Consider the following 17293-nt stretch of genomic DNA (forward strand, 5'->3'; position numbering starts at 1 on the left):
CCCCGTCTCTGGAGATATTTAAGAGTAGGTTAGATAAATGTCTATAGAGTACTTGGTCCTGCCATGAGGGCAGGGAACTGGACTTGATGACCTCTCGAGATCCCTTCCAGTCCTAGTATTCTATGATTCTATGATAGACTGCCTTTTTTTTTTTTTTTTTTGAAAAGCTCTGTGTCGAATAAAAGCAGTGGCCATGTTTATGCTAATGAAGCGTGGGATATTTAAATCCCTGCTTCATTTGCAATTTCGATGTGCCTAATCTACATCTCTCTGTCAACAGAGAGGTGTGGGCTAGACACACCCTCAGGGAGCAGCTCTCGGTTTCTCTTGGAACTACCTGACATCTCTTAGCTGGGGCCAGGTTCACACAGTAGCTGTACAGTCGCTTCCCCCTTAACATTGGAGCTATGGCGCTGAAAAATCCAACTTTAAGTGAAGTGATGTTAAGCAGATCCATTTCCCCATAAGATTCATGTAAATGGGAGAATTCTTTTGCCAGACAAAAGACAGTATATACCCGTCTCAGATGGGTCGCTGGGTTGGTCTGTATCTACAAAAACAATGAGGAGTCCTGCGGTACCTTTAAAGATGAACAGATTTATTTGGGCATGAACTTGTGGTAAAAAGCGCTTTGCCAGAGGCAACTGACAAAGTGGATTTTATCTATGAAAGCTGATGCCCAAATAAATCTGCAAGACTGTAAGGTACCACAGGAGTCCTCGTAGTTTCTGCAACATACACAGGGACAGTATACGTTTTAAATAACTTTAAGCAAACAACTGACCACTGTGCTCACCCATGATCATTGTGAAGCTTCGTCAAGGCCTGGGCGTAGTGGGGTCGGGACATAGGGACTCGTCCTGCTTTGGGAGTAGGTTCAGGGGCTTGCCCGTTCCTCGTCTGGAATGCCAGATGGGCAGAATGGGGTAAGCCCTGGTACCCCAACTCCGCTCCCTGGCTGGAGTGCTGGGCGGGCCAAGCAACCTTATAAAGGAACATTGCACAATGTTAGAATATGTTCTCTGGGGCCAGCAACCCAAGAACGACACAATGTTACCTGGGATGATTAAGCGAGGCGTTACTGTTTTCCTACAGGGGGCGCTCTAGGTTATCTGCATTTGCATTGGCCTCTTGCTTTGACGGTTCTCCAAGCTGCAAGTGGGGTCCCCTATGTGCTTCCTTAATTAAAAGGAAAGAACACCCATCATTAACGTAGGGATGTCACCGATTAACTGGCGGCCCCGGGGAAAAGGGCTGCTCCAGCCCCTGCCGTTTAAGCGGTTAACTATGTAAACGTAACGTTTCACCGCTTGACTGATTAAACAGGATTTTACATCCCAGGATTAACTTAATGCAGAGGAAGAGGCTGGGGCTGGAAAGCTAAGCCCAGCTAAAAGGGTAAAAGAATAGCCCAAGTCAGCAGAAAATCTGCTGTATTGTACCGCAATCCACTGGGACCGATAAAGTGCAACTCTCTAACCATCACGGCCCATGCCCCCGTACCATTGATAGAAGTTTTCAGCACCGGGTATGCCGCAGAAAACTTGCTGTGCAGTCCAATGGAGAGCCACAAACCCCCCCAGCATGGAAGAGTCAGGCCAACTTCCTGCCTCCTCTCCTTTCTCCGTAACATCACCCCAGGGGGCGTCCTTCCCTTTGCTTTCTGGCTCACGTGGCCTATTTGTTCCATGTTCTCCACAGTTGGCTACACAATGAACGACCTGATATTTGAATGGCAAGAGAAAGGAGCTGTGCAGGTGGCTGACGGGCTAACCTTGCCTCAGTTTATCCTGAAGGAAGAAAAAGATTTGCGCTATTGCACCAAGCATTACAACACAGGTCAGTGACAGGGCATACGCGCCCGTCTCCCAGCCTCGGGCCCTTTGCCTTCCGTCTCCTTGCAGTGGGGATTTGGCCCTGTGTGTTTGCCACACACTGTCTATGGCGTGCGCATGGCATTATCCAACAACTGGACGCCGGAGAGCGAGGTACTCTTCACACAAATGTATTGCCAGTAAGAAGCGAAGGCACCCAAAACGACCATCCCCTGTGTACCTCTGTGCCCGTCAGAGGTCTCTGCATCTGCTGGGGTGTTTAATGTGGGCCCTTTCCCCAAGCTCCGTTCCATGCTGTGTATTCTAGACCCCGATGGGGAGCTACCAGACAGCTCCTCTAGCACGCTTCCACTTAGTTGAGAAAAAAGGCCTGGCATGGAGAGGTTAGCCTCCAGCCCCGCCCCTTCCATCCGAGGCCCCGCCCCCTTCCATCCAAGGCCCCGCCCCCTTCCAGGAGCATTGCCAGAGGCCTGGGCTGCACTGAAGGGCTGGGATGGGGAGGCTAGTCCCCAGCCCCGCCTCTTCCATCTGAGGCCCCGCCCCTTCCATCCGAGGCCCCGCCCCTTCCAGGAGCATTGCCAGAGGCCTGGGCTGCACTGAAGGGCTGGGATGGGGAGGCTAGTCTCCAGCCCCGCCTCTTCCATCTGAGGCCCCGCCCCTTCCATCCGAGGCCCCGCCCCTTCCAGGAGCATTGCCAGAGGCCTGAGCTGCACTGAAGGGCTGGGATGGGGAGACTAGTCCCCAGCCCTGCCTCTTCCATCTGAGGCTCCCCCAGCTTGCAGAGAGGCCTGTCGTTCTGTCAGCCCCCCTGCGCACCAGCGATACTCAGCCATCCCGTCCCAGTGTTTCTTAAACGTTTTAAGACTGAGGAACACCAACCAATTTTTTTTAATGGGGAACACTAAGGATTTTTGATGAGCGGAAAAAAAAAAGGAAGCTTGCCCCTTTTAAGGACGGCCATTTGAACTCTGTTCTCTTCGCATATGGTGACCATATTTTCTGAACCAAAATTAGGGACACATTACCTACACCCCCTGACCTCTGTTTACTATGCCCCTGACTCTCCGGGTCAAGATGGACACGTGACCAGAAGTAAAAGTAACCCCCTCGAAGAACCTTTCCCACCATCCTCCTACCCATAGGGGATGAGTTTGGCCCCCACCGAACCCTCTCTCCTCTGGTGCTGGTCCCTCCCCTGCAGGTGTCTGCCCTTCTGCTTCACCCCCTGAATCCCCTGGCATCTGCACCTTCCCTTACCCCTGCATCCTCCTGGTGCTTCCTCCTTCCCTCACTTTCTCCCTGATGCCCATCCCCTCACCACCTTCTGCTCCAGTTCCTCTCATGCCTCTCTGTGCCCTCACATGACTTGCTCCATCCCTGGCTTCCTCATCCCCACCCCTCCTTCCCCCTAGTTCTCTCTGAGCCCCTCCCCCACCTTTTGCCTTCCAGTTTGCAGGGCTGGAGTCTGTGGTCGGGCCCCAGAAATCCCCACAGCCCTGGCCCCAGCTGCTTGCAAGGCAAGACCACTTGCTGGGCTTGGAGCTGGGCCACCCATGGTGCTAATGTTAGTGCTGCATTCCAGTCCCAGCTTTGGCTCCCATTAGGAGGAGCACGGGGGGGGAGGGCAGGAAGCCCCCTCCCTCCCAGATCTGGCTTGCGGAGCGTGGCAGAGTGAGTGGGTCCGTGCACTGCCGCTCCCCCAGCATCGTCAGAAGGGGCGGGAGGAGGAAGGGCCGTGCTCAGAGCGCACCAGCAGAGCCCGAACATTCCCCACTCTTAAGTGCTCCAACCAGGCTCTGCGCAATCTCTGCTGGGACTCTGGTGGCAGCTCCCAGGAGCGGCTCACTGGCTCCAACCAGCGCCCCTCCCTCTTCGGGAGCAGTGGTGGCCGGCTGTGGATGGAGGAGGCCGGGCTGGCAGCGCACGGCGGAGGCGGTTCCACAGTGGGACGGGCCACATGGTGAGGAGGGGCTTGCCGGACAGTGGCGTGTGCTGCATGGGAGCACGGAGCTCTGGACACTGCGCGCCACCGGCCCTGGCTGCCCACACAAAGCACCAAGGGAGCTGCTTACGTGCTGGGTGGAGGCAGGGAATTGCTGCTGCCCCGCATTAGCACTGGGTATCTTTAAATCCGGGACTGTCCCGGAAAAAAAGGGACGTATGGTCACCATATCTCTGCGGCACACCTCGGACTGCCTCGCGGCACACCGGTGTGCCACAGAGCACAGTTTAAGAAACGCTGCTCTATCCCGTTCCCCCCTGACTGACCAACTCTGAGCCAGAGAGTGGGAGCTGCCGGCAGCCATTGTTCATGGAGGCTAGATGCCAGGAGATGCTCACGCCCCTGCCAGTAACCGTCTACTTTAACCCCCGTCATTCTCAGGCAAGTTCACCTGCATAGAAGCGCGTTTCCACCTGGAGCGACAGATGGGCTACTACCTGATCCAGATGTACATCCCCAGCCTTCTGATCGTCATCCTCTCTTGGATCTCCTTCTGGATCAACATGGACGCTGCGCCCGCCCGGGTCGGCCTGGGCATCACCACGGTGCTCACTATGACCACCCAGAGCTCTGGCTCCCGAGCATCATTGCCCAAGGTACGGAGCGCCCCCGATGCTTGGGAGAAATTCCTTCGCGCCCGTGTATCAGACAGGGACAGAGCTTCAACCGTGTCCAGTATTCCAGCCCAAAAACTCCCTACCTTAGGAGGCTCCCAGTTCAGTGGGCAGCCCCGGGCCGGCCCTGCCTTCAACATAAGCTGAGCTGCCCTAAGTTTCACTAGCAGTAACCACCCCCGAGAGGGCAGCATTGGAAGCGAGAGAGCAGGGCTCTCCGGTCATGCTCCACATGCCTATCCATTCTTAGCATGCCTGTTATACAAGTTGAACCTCTCTGCTCCGGCACTCTCTGGTCCGACAATATCTGTGGTCTGGCATGATTTTAGTGAGCCGGATGCCCACTTCTGATGGGTGTGACCAAGTTTCCCATAGTCCCATAAAGTTTGTTTACAGCCCCCAGTCCTGGCTTTCAGTGTTTTGTGCTATAATTTAATGCTAATTTATCCCTAAGGGTACGTCTAGACTACAAGCCTCTTTTGAAAGAGATCGTCTAGACAGCCACAAGGCTTTTGAAAAACCCCAGGCAATCTCGCTCTCTTTCGAAAAAGCCCTGCTTGCATTCAAGAATGCCTTTTTTCGAAAGAGCTCTTTTGAAAAAAGGCGTTCTTCCTTGTAAAAGTAGGTTTACCAATATGGAAAAAGCCGCTGTGTTCTTTCGATTTAATTTTGAAAGAACACAACGGCAGTCTAGAGGAAGATGATGGGTTTTTTTGGTTTTTTTGAAAAAAGGCCACTTTTTTCAAAAAAACTCTGTAGTCTAGACGCACCTTAAATGTTCTCTAAAAGCCCAGTAGGCTGGGGCCATGTTGATAATGCTGCTAGACAATATTGACCTCCCATGGTTCAGCAAATTCTCTGCTTCGGCACTGGTCAGGTCCTGAGGGTGCCGGACTAGAGAGCTTCACCCTATATTAGTTCATAGACTCATTGTATCTCCTACAAGGGAGCCAGCAGCCATGCGGGGCCTCTGGACAACATGGGGGGCAGTCTGGCTCCATGCTATTGGAAGGGGCGGAGCCTCAGTGGAAGAGGCAGGGCTGGGGCAGAAAACACATCACACCAGCTCCTCCCCCCAGCACTTAATGCCAACGGGAGCACAACGCATGTCCCTCCCCCCGCCCTACGAGCGGCCCAGAGCGCGTGGTGTGGTGCTCCAGCGGTGATTTAAAGAGCCTGCGGCTCCGGGCGCCACCACCACTACAACAGTAGTAGCAGAAACCGGGCGCCGCAGGCCTTTTAGAATTGCCAGGCCCAGGGCAACTGCCCCCTTCCCTGCCTCTCCTCCCCGCTGGCAGGCCTGACCTGGAAAGTCAATATTAATACTCAGTCGGCCCATAAGATACAGTCACAGAATTGCAGAAATGTAGGACTGGAAGGTACCTCAGAGGTCATCCGTTCTGGCCCCCCCCCCCGTGCGGAGACAGGACCAAGTACACTTAGACCACCCCTGACAGGGTTTTGTCCAACCTGTCCTTAAGAACCCCCCGTGATGGAATTTCCTGGCCTCCCCTGGAACCGTATTCCAGACTCTAACGCACCGAATCGTTAGAAAGTTTTTCCGGGTAGCTCACCTGAATCTCCCTTACTGGTGATCCCACCCATTCCTCCTTATCCTACGTTCCGTGGACATAGAGAACGTGTCCTATTCTGTACGTGCGGTCTTTCCCCCGTAAAACCCGTCACTTCTCTGTGCTGGAGAACGTCTCATGCAGGGTTGCTTTTCAAGGAGAACAAGGATTAACATCCAGGCTGAGGACCATATCCCCTCCCTCGGTAAGATGGGATTGAATGTCTCAGAGCTCTTGCTGAGCACATCAGGAATGCCTCGTTTGTTTCCTCCTCACTTTCCCCAGACTGCGGGGGAACAGCGAGAAGGAAGGCAAGCGCAGGAGCAAGGTCTCACCGTCGCCCTCTCTGCCCCACAGGTGTCCTACGTTAAGGCCATAGACATCTGGATGGCGGTGTGCTTGCTCTTCGTGTTCTCAGCGCTTCTGGAGTACGCCGCTGTCAACTTTGTGTCCCGGCAGCACAAGGAGCTGCTCAGATTCAGAAGGAGGAGAAGGCACCACAAGGTAAAACACCAGCCATGCAGAGCACAGCCAGACCCACGTCTCCGCCCCCCTAGAACCCTAGAGGGTCACCCACGTGGCCAGCTGGAGCTAGCAAGTGGGGCTCCGTGAAGTCCTTTACGTGCCTTGAGACGGCACGGAGGGGCGAGTATCAGAACACATGGACACTTCCGCTGCTTCTGGTTTCTCCTCCCATATTCGGCTTCCTCCCTGCGGGGACCAACTCCTACTTTTTATGATGCCTGTTCAGGGATGGATGGCCAAAATCTACAATTCTTCCCACAGGGACTGCTTGTTTCCAATGCTTGGGAGGGTGGGGGGAGGGTCTATCCTGGAAAGGCATAACTGAGTGAGGCAGCTGAGCCTAACCTGGAGGTAAGTGACACGTTTTTGTACCTGCCACCTTGCCAAATACCGCGACATCCAGAAGCATCTGCTGCTCGCATTTACTGTGACGTGCCCCTCTAAAATCCTCTTTTAATAACACCTTATAATGGCCCTAGCCAAGCTCTATGCACGTTCCCCAGGACTGAAATCAACCGGCACATGCATGTGTGGGGTAGAAATCTGCACCCTGCGCACGGGTAGCTTTGGACCCTTTTGCAGTGTGCTCACAGCAGAGACGCTACACCACAGGGCACTAGGCAGAGAACTAGAAGGGTACGTCCACACTGCACACTTATTTCGAAATAAGCTATTCCCGAAGAAATACTCTGAAATAGCTTATTTCGAAATAGTGCGTCTACACTGCAGGGAAGCCTCAAAATGAGTCTGAGGCCGGCTCCCCTAATGTGGACGCATTACCTCAATTGAGCGCCCCAGGAAGCATTGGGGAGTAATTAGTCTGAACGGCTCTGGGGAGGAGTTATTTCGAAATAGCACCCATGGAGCATCCACACTACAGCTATTTTGAAATAGCTATTTTGGAAGAGGCGTTATTCCTCGTGGAATGAGATCTACAGAAGTCGGAATGAGCCGCCCGTTATTTCGAATTTATTTCGAAATAACAGAAATGCTGCATTGCCGCTCACATTGTTATTTCAGAATAACAGCAGTTACACTGTGCTGTGTAGACACACCCTAAGAGTAAATACAAGTCGAGGCGGAGCAATATAAATAGTTATTTCGGGCTGGCCCTAGATGCAGAGGTGAATAACTACAAGAGAAGTTGAGCTCCATAAGCAGATTAAAGTCATCTCCTCCATGGCCTGGTCATTCTTGAGAGCAACTCAAGAGTAGGCGATAAGGACCTAGAGAGGGCGTGAGTAATTATTTCTGGAGGCGATCCTTGATTGCAGGTGTGCAAATAGGAGAGTCAAAAACCAAACTAGATCTCACCTCTGTCTCAGTCAGTGTTGGGAACAGAAGTTCCACTGATGGAACAGTATGGACTCTAATAACGGGTTGGTTGATTCGCTATGGTCACTAATAAGCAAGCGTCCACCAGGCTAGCACCACTCCCGGCCCGGACCCACGCATTCGTGTAACTTGTAGTATTTCACGGCAATGAACTTTGCAAGTGCACGAGAAGTGAACAGGGGCCGTTCTGCTCTTGTTGCCGCATCTTATGCAGGAAATAAATCAGGGAACTTTACCTACCTCCCCGTTCCCTGCATCACCCCTCGCAGTTAGCACAACAGCGTTCCCCTTCCGTTTGCAACAGGAACATTCGGGGCAGGGCAGATGTTTCTGCTCTCAGGGTGGGTGGCTAGTGGCTTGCTATGGGTGTATAACTGCAGTACAGCTGTTCCATTTCACAGACAGGAATTCCTAGTCTAGAACAGTTGGGATTTTACAGAGCTGCTAGGCCGGAGCAAGGCAAAGCTGCCTTTCCACCACTTTCCATCTCCCCTGTGCTGGAGGCTGCTTTCGCTCGGGGCTGCTGTGGCTTGTTTTGCCTGAGACAAGCTCCCTAGAGGCCATTCAGCCTACCCAAGATCTGCAGAGGCAGCATCCTCTGCACTCACGGGACAGCTCGGGGCAGGGCATAGGGCCGCTGGCTATGTGGGGCTGACATCACCCGGGGTTCCCCTCTAAAAAGGGAATTCCCACCTGCCCCCAGGACATTCCCACTGTGCAAAGCGGAAAGAGCGGGGACCAGAGATCTGATCTGAAGTTGGGGGCTGCACACAAATGAGAAGCCCCTGACTAAGGAGGAAGACCCTCCCCACATTCCCCTCACACCCCAGAGCCTAGGGAGGCCAGGCTAGTAGATTTTGTGTGCTCCAGCCTTGCCGGTGGCTGGTAGGAGCATCAGCACAGGCTCCCTAGTGCCCAAAGCCTGAGGTTCCCCACCCCTGCCCTAAGGCATGGGATCAATTTGTTTTCTGCCTTATCAGCCTGGCTTGCTAGTGGGGCTGATGGCTGCTTCAGACTGCGGTGCCAGTCCAGCTCAGGGGCGCCCTGCTTTCTACCCAGGGGGCTTGCTATGTCTACACGGGAATATTTAGCACTTGGCTAAACCGCTCCTCTCCCAAGCACTTCTCTGGAGGTTATCTTACACCCCCTCGCCAGCTGGCCTGTCCCTTACAGCAGAGGGAGATGGGCTATTAGATGAGCGGCCATGTCACTCTCTCAAGAACTGTAACCACATTTAAAAGACACAGACACGAATGTAGGGACCAGCCAGTGACACTGAGCCATGTGCATTTCCGTCGGGGGCTCCCCAGACCGGTGACATGAATGTAACGGGTGCCACGAAGTCAGGCGTGGGGGCAAACTTTTGAGCTCCGCAGAGCTCGGCTTCAGTTCTGGCTCTGTGTCGTTTGTCCTCGGTCTACTAAAAGCTAGGATCTCGCTTCTTTTGTCTCTCTCGGGCTCTGGGACCACGATGGCTACAGCCACACTGCAACCTTAATTAACCAAGGTCCTCAACTAAGAAGCAGCAGATTTTCAGCACCATACCGAAAAATCACTGGCTCAGAGCAAAGCGAGTTGGTTTGTTACAAAGAATCATCCCCGAACTCTAGAAAAGGCGACGATCAAACCACGAGAAACCAGGCTGCAAGAGGCACAAGGGTTCCACACAGGCCAGAGAGATTGTCCGTTTCAAGAGGCAGCGTGAATTAGGGCCGCGGCTGGCAGCCTGCAGGCCACATGCAGCCCGTCAGGTTGCCCGCAAGATGGTTTGTTTACCGTAGCCCAGGCACAGGGGTGTCAGATTCCCCTAGTTTCCATCCGCGTACTTTTTCTCCTTCTAGTGTTACTCGAGTAACACGCATGTAAAGAAGGGCACGGGACGTGAGGCGGGTGCTGGTTGCACACAACACTGACTCCCTCTGCATCCCATCAAAGCGTGGCTACGGTTCAGTCGGCACCCCCACACATTCTAGGGATGCGCGCAGGGAGCAAACTAAACAAGCCCAGTTCATGAAGCCTGGCTTCATAGGTCATGTTCTCTAGACCTTTAATCATTCTTGTCGCTCTTCTCTGTACCCTTTCCAATTTCTCCACATCTTTCTTGAAATGTGGCGCCCAGAACTGGACACAGTACTCCAGCTGAGGCCTAACTAGTGCAGAGTAGAGCGGCAGAATGACTTCACGAGTTTTGCTTACAACACACCTGTTGATACAACCTAGAATCATATTTGCTTTTTTTGCAACAGCATCGCACTGTTGACTCATATTCAACTTGTGGTCCACTATGACCCCTAGATCCCTTTCCGCCATGCTCCTTCCTAGACAGTCGCTTCCCATCTTGTATGTATGGAACTGACTGTTCCTTCCTAAGTGAACAAGCCACTTCCCTCCCTGTCCTTCAGTTTCCCCGTCTGCAAAATGGGTGATAATACTTGCCCGCTTTTGCAGGGCGCTTTCAGATCTCTGGAGGAAGAATAGCGAATAAATGCTCAAAGACAAGAGCCATGGAAACCACCCGCAACGCACCCCCTAGCTTTGTGCACAATCTGGACATGTCATTTAGACACAACTAGGACCTTTTGGTTCGGAGGGAGCGGGATCTGTTTGTATGGTTGACAAACTTCTAATAAAAACTCTAGTGAGATCATTGTAAAAGATCCGTTTGCCAGGGATAGTCAACCCAAGACCAGGCTGCTCTTGCAATCCCCTGCATAATCTCCCAGCAACTTTAATTGGCACAAATGATAAAAAAAAAAAACACTCCCAGTAAGCGAGGATTGCATGCTCATGACATCCTCACCATTCGTGGTGGATGCGTTCCCACATCCATTGCAAATGGCAAAATTCATAAACCCTGGTGGCTCCAGAATTCACCGTGATGGCTGGGAGCCACAAGAACTTGCCATGGGAAATTCACTGCAATTCCAGGCAGGAATGGGAAATTCACCACAGGCACCGGGAGCCTCATGGCTCCCAGCTGCTGCCTTCCCCTTCCAGGCTAGGGTAGGAGACCTCTGCAAATACACAGAACCACTAACAGCGATTCCACAAATCACCAGGGTGTCCTACATTCAAATCACATTGTACAGAAGAGGCTGGAGAACATGATTGCTGTATCCCGGTGCCTTGAAATGTTCTGATCTCCCTGTTCTAAACACTGAGACATCAGACTGAAGGAAATAACATGTTAAAACAGGCAACACTGAAGGAGCAATCAGATTGGCCAATGGGGACTCCAGCCCACTACGGCTGTACCTGTCAAAATTTGCTACCTCCTGGCCTCCCCTCTATCTCCTTACGCCCATCACAATGTGACAACATGCTCCGCGGTGCTTCAGTGATGCATTAACATAGGTGAATCTAGATACACAGGCCATATTCTACTCATTTTGATTTTCATTTTACTTAGCCGCAGAGGAAAGTTGGCTAGACTTCCCCATCTACACCGGCACTTGCCCATAAAAAAAATTCTTTCCAGATTTTGTTTGCAGCCCTAAATTCATAACATGTACATGCACTCACAAGTGTGAGAGGCTCAATTTGTCCCGTAAAGCTGCTTGAAGGTTTTTACCTCCCTTATACCTTACACGTCAGAATCCTGGTGCGGGAACCAAAAGGTACAATTGACCTCATAATGGGTCAGATAAAATATACATGTAGGCTGTGTCTAGACTGGCCAGTTTTTCCGGAAAATCAGCCGCTTTTCCGGAAAAACTTGCCAGCTGTCTACACTGGCTGCTTGAATTTCTGCAAGAACACTGATTTCTTACAGTAGGAAGTCAGTGTTCTTGAGGAAATGCTATGCTACTCCCGTTCGGGCAAAAGTCCCCTTTGCGCCAAAGTTTTGCGCAAAAGGGCCAGTGTAGACAGCTGAGATTTGTTTTGCGCAAAAAAGCCCCGATCGCGAAAATGGCGATTGGGGCTTTTTTGCGGAAAAGCACGTCTAGATTGGCACGGATGCTTTTCCACAAAAAGTGCTTTTGCAGAAAAGCGTCCGTGCCAATCTAGACGCTCTTTTCCGAAAACGCTTTTAACGGAAAACTTTTCCATTAAAAGCATTTGCGGAAAATCATGCCAGTCTAGACGTAGCCATAATGAATAAATGGCCCAAGTTTTCAGTTTAGACATTCAGTCATGAAAAATGCCTCGTCCATTGTTATGAACCTGCAAAATACATCGTGGCATGCCAATCAGGTTGTCGAGCACCGCACTCCCCCAAGAACCTGTGCAGACTGGAGAGAGGCATGTTTCCAACCGCATAAGCGATGGCAGGTGTAAAGCACGACCACCAGCAGGCAGAGAAGTTGGCTTAATCAATGTACAAAGGACAGGTTCCATGTGCAATTTCACAATTTACAGAGGGAGGCGCTTTGTGAAATTCAGTGCGTGAGAGAGAGAGAGAGAGAGAGAGAGGATGCACACACTAGCACTGGTCAAATCCAGAGAAAACAAAGCGACAGATAGAATAGTGAATTAACAGACTGCCACGGCTCTCCTCCATAGTATCCTTTGCTCAGGACTGCAGGTGACAATTGATTCTTCATCTGGGAATTCACAATGTTTCTTATTCATTATTTGCTATTTCTGATACTGGTTTTTTTTTTAAATGGTCAACCAGGGAGCAGAAACAATATCACGCTACAAATAATGAGCAGCAGCCAGCCAAAGGCAACAACTCAAACACCCCATTGGTCAGAGTTCCCCACATTGGGAGGACGGGGGGAACATTTGGGCAACGAATCCAGCAGGCCCCAGGTAAATCCCCATAGGAGAAGAGAAGGGAGAGCTACCCAGCCCGTCTGTTCCCAGCTCTGCTCCAGTCCTGCCCTGAGCCAATGTTTCCTCTAATCTTTTCCATCCATGTGAGAGTTTTTTCCATCCATGCGTGGAATAAATTTTATGTGCACCCAGGCATGTGTGAATGTGCACCACCAGTAGAAACAAAAAAAACCCATCTGGGGGCACTCTGCTGATCAGCTGGGTGGTATGTGAATCTCTCCTGCGTGGCTGCACAAGCACCCCGCTTACGGCAACACTGCCCGGAGCCCTTGGGTCCCTGTCGGCGGTCCAAAAGCCACTCTGTACCCGGCCCTGGTCCCAGCACTGCCCTCAGCTTCAACCCCATCCTCACCACAGGACCTGTCTGCGATTCCATTCCCGGCCCCAGACCCACCCCCAGTTGCAGCCCCCTTATCTCTGCTCCCACTCCCAGCCCTGGCTCTGAAGGGGAAAACCGGGGGAGGGGGAAAGGCGGGTGCAGCATGAGCCTGAAAATGTTGGGGCCACTGCCATAGACCGATCGTGCAAGCTCCCTTCGATAAATACACACTACAGTGTGCGCAGCTTTAAACACGGTGATGACCATGCGTGGTTCCTGACTCGTCAAGGTCTCTAGATATTCCGGCCTCACGGAGCAGCTCCTTTGCCTTTGAAGCTGGGCTGGAAACAGAGATGGCTAATGCCCCTTGGTCCCTGGGTGGGATCTATTCTCCCTGTTGCCATTTTCACTCAGTTAAAGTCATTTTAGTGCGTTCAAAAGGCGCGATTGGTTGAGTTGGACTGAGAGATAAGGCCCTCATGCCTAAAGAATAAATTCACAACCAAGACTGGCCTGTGAAAGATACATAGAGAAAAAAAGGGTGTTAAATTTTTAGTGAATAGTTAGTGTTTGTGTGCGTGTGTGTGTGTGTGTGTAAAAAAGGGTGTTAAATTTGTAGTGAATAGTGTGTGTGTGAGAGAACAAGGGTGTTAAATTTGAAGTGAATAGTTAGTGTACGTGAGAAAGGGGTGTTAAATTTGTAGTGCATAGTGTGTGTGTGTGTGTGTGTGAGTGAGAGAGAGAGAAAGAGGGTGTTAAATTTGTAGTGAAGTGTGTGTGTGTGTGTGTGAGAAAAAGGATGTTAAATTTGTAGTGAATTGTGTGTGTGTGTGTGTGTGTGTGTGTGTGTGAAAAAGGATGTTAAATTTGTAGTGAAGTGTGTGTGTGTGTGTGTGTGTGTGTGTGTGAGAAAAAGGATGTTAAATTTGTAGTGAATTGTGTGTGTGTGTGTGTGTGTGTGTGTGAGAAAAAGGATGTTAAATTTGTAGTGAAGTGTGTGTGTGTGTGTGTGTGTGTGTGTGTGTGTGTGTGTGTGAAAAAGGATGTTAAATTTGTAGTGAAGTGTGTGTGTGTGTGTGAAAAAGGATGTTAAATTTGTAGTGAATTGTGTGTGTGTGTGTGTGTGTGTGTGTGTGTGTGTGAGAAAAAGGATGTTAAATTTGTAGTGAAGTGTGTGTGTGTGTGTGTGTGTGTGTGTGTGTGAAAAAGGATGTTAAATTTGTAGTGAAGTGTGTGTGTGTGTGTGTGTGTGTGTGAAAAAGGATGTTAAATTTGTAGTGAATTGTGTGTGTGTGTGTGTGTGTGTGTGTGTGTGTGTGTGTGAGAAAAAGACTGTTAAATTTGTAGTGAATTGTGCGTGTGTGTAAGGGTGTTAAATTTGTAGTGAAGTGTGTGTGTGTGTGTGTGTGTGTGTGTGAGAGAGAGAAAAAGGATGTTAAATTTGTAGTGAATAGTGTGTGTGTGTGTGTGTGTGTGTACGTATTCCATAGTGTATTGAGCTTTCCACTTCATGATGTAGGGAGAGGCCTACACACCCATTGCTCACCTGCACTTCTAGCCCATCCCAAGACGTGCCAATGGGCAGCCCTGGCTTCTTGCTTTGGTTCCCTGACACCTGCTGGCGACAGTAGGAATGAGTTGCCCGTCTGCTGCAGAAGAGAACACTCAGCGAAGCTCTGAGAAGTCAGAGGCGCTAGGTGATGGAGAGGTTAAAAGTGGCCCCCCAATGTCAGAGTCAGTCATTCCTGTTTCTGCTCAACGCCACTTGCTGCTGCCTCGTATCCCACGTAGATTAAAATACCAGAATCCACTTACTGGCTGATAAAGCACGTTTCCCTGTGTCCCCGTAATCAAAATCTGCCTGGTACACAAATTGGATTTTTTTTTGGGTACTAAAATGGTAGAAATAATAATTGTAGGAACTATTAATTTCCTTTTCTCTAACAAAGACCAGTGCTACGCAGGCATGGCAAAGCCCGAGTGGGGTGGCAGATGGAGATTTTAAAGGGCTCTGCAGATAGTGGGGACTCTGTTTCACAAAGGATTATCCGTGCAAGAGCTCTGCCTCAGGCAGGCTTATGCAGCTCCCTGTCTCCCAGGTTCATTCCTTCCTCATGTTTCTGCTTTGCATATCATGCTGATTCTGCTCTTCACTTCCTCTCGCCATCTCTCCCTGCACCTCATGGAGGGACAGATGGGGGCCATTAGAGGCACCTCGCGGATACAGGAATCCCTTTCTTTGAAGGTGTCATCATAACGTCACAAAGCAAACACAGCGCATGCTTGATCTTAGGAAAGAATATTTCACGGTGGGCTAGGGTTGCCAGATGGTTTAACAAAAAATACCGTACACCTCCTCTCCCCTCCCCCAAAAAGAAACCTCTGGGAAAAAATCCTCTCCTCCCCCCCCCCCAAAAAGAAACCACTGGGAAAAAATTCTGTTGAGAAAAAAAAAAGAGGGAAGACCAAAGTTGTTAAGCAAAAGAAAAAAAAAGGCGCTATGCCTTTAAATGGTCCCATGTTCCTCACTCTACTAGGCTTCTGAGGGAAACAGGAAATACCAGACATTTCACATGTCCGATATTTTCTGGTTTTTTTACCAGATGGGGGACCCGGATAATGGACAGTCCGGGTGAAAACCGGACACCTGGCAACCCTACAGTGGGCATGTACAGCACGTGGCACAATGCTACTTTGATATCAGCGAGGGCCTCTAGGTATTAATACAAATAAAAAGGAGCCAGATCCTGCTATTCTTACTCAACACCCAATTCAGATCTTGCTCCAGCGTCACAGTTGTGTACCTCTACCCGCTCCGGTGTGGCTTCTCTTGATTTACACTGGGCTAAGTGGAAGGAGAATTTGGCCTGTGGTGTATCCACAAGCAAAAGTCCCAGCGCTCAAGCAAACCGTCCCAACTGAAATCGAAGGCTGAGTTTAAACAGAACCGTTGGATCCGTTATTTGGTTGACCATTGTGTGTACCTGAGCTGATTTGCATTAAGGTCGATCCTTATTCAGTCCCTTGAGGAAGAAGTTTGACCCATTGGAACCTAAGGGCTTATCTAGACTACAGGGAACAGTCAAAATATTTGCACATCTGCTTTAAAAAGTGAAAGTACTTTAGACGCAGCTTTTCTGGCGAACCCTCTCCCCCTTTGTCGAAAAGCCGCGTAAACCTCAAAAAATGAGGCCCTGAAACCCGGCTGCATTCTTAGACCCCTGCCAAGCATGCCTGTTCACATCCACGGATTTCAGCATCAGCTGCCAAGGGTTTACCCTGCAGCAAGGGACACTGGATAAAATACGTAGCTGGAATTGACTTATCTTAAGCCGAGCTTGGCGCCATCTTCACAGAGGGAGGCCCTCCCGTCGGCTTCCCTTACTCCTCGCAACTGCAAGGAGTACTGGCGCCTAACAGAGCCCTCAGCATTCGATTTAGCGGGTCTTAACTAGACCCGCTAAATCAACTGCCAGAAGATCTATCTCCAGCACAGCCAGTGAAGATGTGAACTTAAGAACAGCTAGTCTAGGTCAGATCAAAGGCTCATCTAGTGCAGTGTTCTGTCTTTTGACAATGGCCAATGTCAGATGCCCCAGAGGGAATGAACAGAAACAGGGAATCATCAAGTGATCCCTCCCCTGTCATCCACTTCCAGCCTCTGACAAACAGAGACTAGGGACACCATTCCTGCCCATCTTGGCTTGTAGCCATTGATGGACCCTATTCTCCATGAATTTATCCAGTTCTTGTTTGAACCCTGTTAAAGTCCTGGCCTTCACAACATCCTCTGGCAAGGAGTTCCACAGGTTGACTGTGTGTTGCATGAAGAAATCCTTTCTTTTGTTTGTTTTAAACCTGCTACCTATTAAGAGTGCATAAGAGTGTGCTGCATAAGAATGGCTTAAAGAGTTGTTACGCTCTGGAGCAGGCTTCCAAGGGAGGTTGTGAAATCCCCATCATTGGTGGTTTCTAAGAACAGGTGGGACAAACACCTGTCAGAGGTGGCCTAAATTACTTGCTCGTGCCTTGGTGCCAGAGGCTGAACTAGACAACCTCTCGGGTCCTTCCAGCCCAATATTTCTCTGATTCTAGGTGCCTGCCCTATGCTGTTCTTCCAGGACCCTTCCCCTACTCCTGAACAATGTAAGTGCAGGCTCCTTTGAATCAACATCAGGGGGCAGGCATTGGGAAAGTTTCTTCCATCTCATTCTTCAGCCTGGGAACGTGGACGGAGAGGGTTTCTTAGCTCCTCTCTGTGCTGGATGTTCAAGAGTTTTGGGATCTATGGGAGATATCTACTACCATGGCAG

The 17293-nt window shown here is 50.6% G+C and overlaps 1 protein-coding gene across 1 annotated transcript in view; it reads left to right on the forward strand.

The window, feature by feature from the left end:
- GLRA1 (glycine receptor alpha 1) overlaps nt 1-17293 on the forward strand; it is an 86163-nt gene that overhangs the window by 66113 nt on the left and 2757 nt on the right. The window contains exons 6-8 of the mRNA XM_014581165.4: nt 1702-1839; nt 4219-4433; nt 6380-6526. Of these exons, the coding sequence (XP_014436651.2) occupies nt 1702-1839; nt 4219-4433; nt 6380-6526 (500 nt within the window). The remainder of the gene's footprint in view (nt 1-1701; nt 1840-4218; nt 4434-6379; nt 6527-17293) is intronic.

The sequence above is a fragment of the Pelodiscus sinensis genome, chromosome 16 (assembly GCF_052426305.1).
Source record: "Pelodiscus sinensis isolate ZL-2025 chromosome 16, ASM5242630v1, whole genome shotgun sequence".
Classification (NCBI taxonomy): domain Eukaryota; kingdom Metazoa; phylum Chordata; order Testudines; family Trionychidae; genus Pelodiscus; species Pelodiscus sinensis.